This window comes from Callorhinus ursinus, unplaced genomic scaffold (genome assembly GCF_003265705.2).
Source record: "Callorhinus ursinus isolate GAN/ISIS: 27379988/994484 unplaced genomic scaffold, GSC_fseal_2.0 scaffold16, whole genome shotgun sequence".
NCBI lineage: Eukaryota > Metazoa > Chordata > Mammalia > Carnivora > Otariidae > Callorhinus > Callorhinus ursinus.
The window spans coordinates 43,959,250-43,965,343 of NW_027397078.1; the positions used below are offsets into that span (position 1 = coordinate 43,959,250).

Here is a 6,094-nt window from a genome sequence, read left to right on the forward strand (position 1 = left end):
ACCGCCAGCGGGGAAGCGCGCGGCACGGGCGCAGCGACTTACTCGGATATGAGCCTCAGGAGCTGCATGCACTCGGATGTGATTTCCGGCTGCCTGTCCTGCGTCATCGACAGGATTCGTTTCTACGGAAGGAAGACCACAAAACGAACAGGCTCCGTTCCAGCACCGTCTGCGTGACACAGGGCACCGCACACACCACCCCCCCGCCGCCTCACAGGACGGACTGCCCCATCGGAGGCACCCCCACGTCAGGAGCCGACTGGCAGCCCGGCACCAATCACCCCCGAGGCCGGGGCGGTGAGGACCCAGGCTGACACGCTCGACGCCAGCAGCGTCCTCTCCCGCCCCCACCGCACGGTCAGGTCCCCACGCCCCCCAGGCTTACAGCCCCGCCTCTGTTCTCTCCCCGCAGCAGTACCGAGGTTGCGGGGCTGGGTTGTCCCCTCGTGGGATGGGGCATCCAGCTACGTCGTTGGTGCCCTCCGATGTCAGTACCACCCCCCCACGGGCGCTAGCACCCAAGCGTCCCCAGACTTTCCTAGTGTCCCCAGCTGTCACTGCTGGTGCGGATGGACCGTGAGAGGGAATTGTGCAGATACTGGAAGCAGAAGCCTGGGATCCTCGGGGCTTCAGGGAAGCACCCTGAGGCCGCTTCCACCAGCGCTACTGGCCAAGCACAGTCGCCCGGAAGACCACGGTCCGCATCCCTGCCGGTCTGGGGGTGTGAGCTCCACACAACGTGTGCCCATCCAGAGGACAAGCCTACATAGAGCTTCTTTCCTACGAGGGATGGTGGACGACTACTCTGCACAACCTCTATCCCCAGAAACGGGCCATGGGTCCCGGCTGGCTGGCACACGGGGTTGGCACCACACCGTCGTCCTCCGTGGGGATTCACCACCACCTCCAGGAGGCCCTCCATGCCCCCGAGGACACTGGGGTGTCCGCACTGGGCTTTCAACCTCCACTCACTCCTCTCTACATGTGGACTTTACTTTTCCCAGAGACAGTGGGGATCGCCACGTGGAAGTCGGGACCACAGGGCAGGGCACACAGTCGTCCCCAGAGCCGCCTGACGTGAGACCCTGTCCCCAGACCTGCCAGATGTGGGACCCCATCCCCAAACGCTGCCACTCATCATCTCACAGGGTCACAAAACCAGGACCGGAAGCTTCTGCGCCCCCCTGGACACAACGGCGCCCTGACAGGGCCCAGGGCATGCTGCCCCCAGCTCGGCCCCTTGCACGGTGTGGTGTTCCAAGGTGCAAGGGTCGAGAAACGGCAGGAGGTATGGGAGGGCCATCTGCAACAGCCCCTCACCCTCATGGGCGGGGGCCTCCCTGCACCTGGAGGAAAGGCGCATCCTGAGCTCCCAGACAGTGCAGGGGATTGTGTTCCCGTCTTTCCCTGGTTCCCACTCTTCCTCAGGTGTGAGATCACTCTTCTGGGGGTCTCCGCGTCCTGGGAATGCTCCCGGGTCAGGGAAGACTTCTATAAATACACGGGCACGCGTGGCTCCTGGCTGTCCGGCCTCACTGGTTTCCTGCTCAACCCCGCTGGAGACCCTGACACGGTCAAGGAACGCTGGGTTCTCCCCCACACCCCCAAGGATGAGATGACCCCCACCGGGTGGCCCCTGCCACACAGGCTGGCCCTCCACGTTCACTGGGCACCTCCGTGGCCCGACCCCTACTCCCCTCCAGCCACGGGTCCCGGGTTGGAGTCCTCGACTGAGCGACGGTTGGGAGTCCTCCAGAATGGGCAGTGGGGTCTCGTGACAGTGTCCTGGGTGATGGCGTGGCCCCCCGAACTCAGGAACAAGCTGGTACCAATGCACCATGGGCTGCACCCCTGCACTGTCCCGTGCAGCTGACTACTGACCCACAGTCCGGAGCAGCTCTGAACCTCTGCGAGGGGACCCTGGAGACTAACTGCATCAGCTGCTCCTCCATCAGGTCAGCGGTGCTGACCCTGCCAGCTTCCGCACCACAAGTTAGAGGTCAGCACTCCCACTGGCCCACTGGGGGTGTGCACGGGCTCCAACCTCAGCCCTGCACACACAGCACCCTGCTGCCGGGGTCCACGTCACCCGGTGGGCCGTGAAGCACGAGCAGCTGGGCCCTGGGCTTGGACACCCAGAGAAGCTCCCAGTTCCTCTTCTGCAGGACAACAGCCCCGAGCACCGGGCTGAGACGTGGCCGGCACTCTAGGCCAGCCAGCGGCTGCTGGACACGGCCCCACTTCCACACATCCCCCGAGATGCTTGGGGACATGGACGCCGGGCACCAGCCACGGGGGGTGCAGCAGCGAGACGCAAAATCTCACTCACCTTGAACTTATAGAAGAAAAGGCCCAACTTCATAGCTGACTCTCTCTTCTCGTAGAGTGCCTTCAGTGCCAGGATGCACTTCATCCGCACACTCGCGTCCTTCAGGACAGAGAAATGGGGTCCAGTTACCACGGAAGGGCAGCCTCCCCACCACAGACTCTCAGTCAGAAATGCCTCTGTCCATGACAGCACAGATCAGCCCTCAGCCTAGAACATTCTAGCTGGGACATGGAGCTTTGCAACCCCCACGCAGTCCAGAAACATGCCTGCTGGGCTCTGAACTGTGCATCCCAAACTCACATGTTGAAACCCTCACCCCCAGGACATCAGGATGGGGCCGTATTGGGAGGTGGGGTCTTTAAAGAGGGGATTAAGTTGTAAAATGAGGTCCCAAGGGTGGGCCTGATCCCATAGGATCGCGTCCTTACAAGAAGAGCGGATGAGGACACAGACACCCCCAGAGACGACCACGTGAGGACACGGGGAGAACACGGGGTCCACATGCCAAGGACAGAGGCCTCGGGAGGAACCAGCCTCGGCCCCTCACCTAGATCTCAGACTCCCAGCCTCGGCCCCTCCTGGATCTCAGACTGCCAGCCTCGGGCCCTCCTGGGCCTCAGACCCTAGCCTCGGCCCCTCCTGGATCTCACACTCCCAGCCTCAGCCCTGATTGGATCTCACTCCCAGCCTCTAGGACTGGGAGGGATAAATGTGTGTTGTTTGAGCTGCCCTGCCTGGGATGTCTTTTATGGCCACCCAAACTGACTAATTCAATGCCCACAGCTATAACAGCCCTGGGCACCCATATTGTATTTTGTTTATTTTTCTAAGGCTCCATGCCCAACATGGGGCTCGAACTCAGGACCCCGAGATCAACAGTCCCACCTTCCACTGAGTGACCCAGCCAGGCTCCCCTGCAAGACTTTTCTTCTAAGCAGAGAAAACATGCATTTGTACCCATGGAGTTACCAACGTTTTATCTTCTGAGAGATCTCGTCCAGCACCAGTGTCCTCTGTGTGAGTGAGAACACAGACACTGACTCAGAAAAATGTACCCAGGGGGCGCCTGGGGGGCTCAGTCAGTGAAGCGTCTGCCTTTGGCTCAGGTCATGATCCCAGGGTCCTGGGATTGAGCCCTTCGCTGGGTTCCCTGCTCGGCCTGATTCTCCCTCTGCCCCCTGCACCGCTCCCCTCCCCACCGCCGGCTCATGTGTGCACACACGTTCTCTCTCTCTCTGAAATAAAATCTTAAAAGAAAGAAAAGAAAAGAGAGGAAAAGGAAAAAAAAGAAAAGAAAAGAAAAAAGAAACATGCACCCGGACCACCAAATCCAAAGTGGAGGGCAGGCACACAACCTTTCTACGCCCCACTTCCTTCTCTGCAGAAAACCAAGTGAGCCCCCTGAGAGATCGTTTCAGGGAATAAAGAAGCAGAGTCCAAAGCAGGACACAGGCCCAGGGCCAGACACGAGGCACAAGGTGGGGTGAGGCTGCTCAAGGCTGACCTGCTTGCAGGGGTGCACCAGGCGGCTGCCTGCAGGGAGAGCCCACGTCTTCTGCACTCGGGGGTCAGTCCCTGCAGGGGACGTTCCGACAGCCACTCCCGGGCTCTGAAGGGTGTCACAGGGCCCTCCCAGAGGTCTGTCGCCATGCCCCGAGCAGAGCAGAGCACAGCGGGGTCGGGACAGGAGGGAAGCCACCCTCTGCATCCCAGCTCCCCAGGCAGCAGAGAGCATCCCGGCAGCCACCACACGCCCCACGTTGCTGGAACAGCCGCCCTCACCGGACCCCTGCAGGCCCCACGTTGGCCACAACTGGTGCCCTGACCGGCCTCCTCCCTCCACACGTGGGCTCCCTTGGCCGGGGCCCCAGGAAAGTCTCTATGCTTGTCTCTTGTGCACTAAGCCAGTTGCGCACCCCCCACAAATAAAAAGCAGAGAAGTCTGCTCCAGACCCATGTCTGTGACCCCCAAAATCCATATGTTAAGTCCCAAACCCCCAAGGGGATGGTATGTGGAGGCGGAGCCTCTGGGAGGTGATGGGGTCATAAGGGTTAGGGGTAGGGTGAGATCTGGGGAGCCCCCTCGCCCCCTCGCCCCCTCCTCCATGTGAGGACCCGGTGAGGAGATGCCCTCCGTGAAGCAGGACAGAGAATCCTCTGCTGACTCATGTCTGCCGGCACCTTGGCCTGGGACGTCAGAGCCCAGCCGTGAGAGCAATGAGCTTGTGCAGACTGAGAGCCCCCGCTGGTGGTGTTCCGCCACGGGGCCCACACAGCACACTAAGCAACGGCTCGACATTCCAATCCCCCTCCCCTGCCCTGCAGCAAAGAAACCCCGTCTTCACAACCCAAGACCGGTCACCACGCATGACCGACAGCTGCCCTGCCAGGCACACCGATCACCGGCAGCACGCCGAAGCAAACGTGCCGTGCGACCTAACGTGGAATAAGCCACCAAGCTGTGAAAACCCACAGATGATGCAGAAACTCGTTTGGGGCCTCACCCGCAACAAGCACACAGAGCAGTGTGTGCACCGCACAGAGATCCCTCCCCACACCTGCCCGCTTCCCCCCCCACACCCCCCCCCGCTTCTCCTCCGCCACCCCTGCCTGCTTCCCCCCCACCCCACACCTGCCCGCTTCCCCCCACACACCTGCCCACTTCCACCCCACTCACAGCTGCCCGCTTCCCCCCCATGCCTGCCCGCTTCCCCCCATGCGCACATGCCCACACACCTGTCTGCTTCCCCCAACAAGGCAAGAGCCCCAGCTCGGAAGGCCAGAGGAGGAGGAGAACAAAACAGGACCATCAGTTCCAGAAACATGAAACACAGCCGCGGGGCCGTCACAGGCAATCCTTAGGGCTTCATCACGTTTAGTTCTAACACAGAGGGCATCTATTCAGAAGAACTGACTTTTGCTCGTTTATGTCCATGACAGGAGAAACACCGCCCAATGTTGGCAACTGCGGGTGTCCCCCAACACACATTTGCGCTGCTGGGGATGTGAACGTGCAGGATTCAGAGCTACTACCCGGAGCAGGCGCGTGCTTAGGATTCCCTGTGTCAGGCAGTCTCAGGACTGTGGACGTGTCTCCCAGTTTGAGAGCGGGCAGCAGACGGACAGGGTGGATGGGGCGGGCAGCCTAGGACTGCACACAGCCGACCCTGCCCCTGTGTGCCTGCCCCATTAGCTAAGCTAGGGACCCAGATGCAAACCCTGTGCCGCAGGGCAGACACGAAGGAGGGCCATGTCCCCATTTCTCCAGGGCACAGGTGAGCCCCTACAGCCTGAACCCTCTGTCACCCCACAGCGAGGACAGCTACAAAACTGCTGCTTTGTGGAAAGCCTCCTTCACAAAGCTGGACTCATGAGAACCGTCCGGGAGACACGTGCTCGCTCCACAAACGAACCAGACACACGACACACCTGTGGGCCCTCTCAGTGGAGGCGGCAGACCAGCAGGGCGCACATACCTTGTCGTACAGCATCCAGCCGATGTACTTCAAGTAGTTGTTGTCCAGGAACATGTCTGGATACAGCCTGATCCAGCAGCCAAGTTCCCCCATACAGATCACACGGATGTCCGAGCTGATGTCACTGAGAAACGAAGCGAGATTGTCACCGAAGAGCCAGGCAATGTCTTCAGCACAGCGGGGTGCACGTGTCAGCGTAATGCTGAGTGAGGCTAAGACAGCTTGAGACACAGGGGACACACGGGGAAGACGCACACTGAGGCTCGGTCACGGCCCGGGTCACAGGGGA

The 6,094-nt window shown here is 60.9% G+C and overlaps 1 protein-coding gene across 1 annotated transcript in view; it reads right to left on the reverse strand.

Annotated features, from left to right (window-relative positions):
• Nucleotides 1-6,094, reverse strand: part of LOC112812650 (cohesin subunit SA-2-like) — a 69,196-nt gene that overhangs the window by 22,494 nt on the left and 40,608 nt on the right. The window contains 3 exon segments of the mRNA XM_073902091.1: nucleotides 43-122; nucleotides 2,330-2,428; nucleotides 5,806-5,972. Coding sequence (XP_073758192.1) covers nucleotides 43-122; nucleotides 2,330-2,428; nucleotides 5,806-5,972 — 346 coding nt within the window.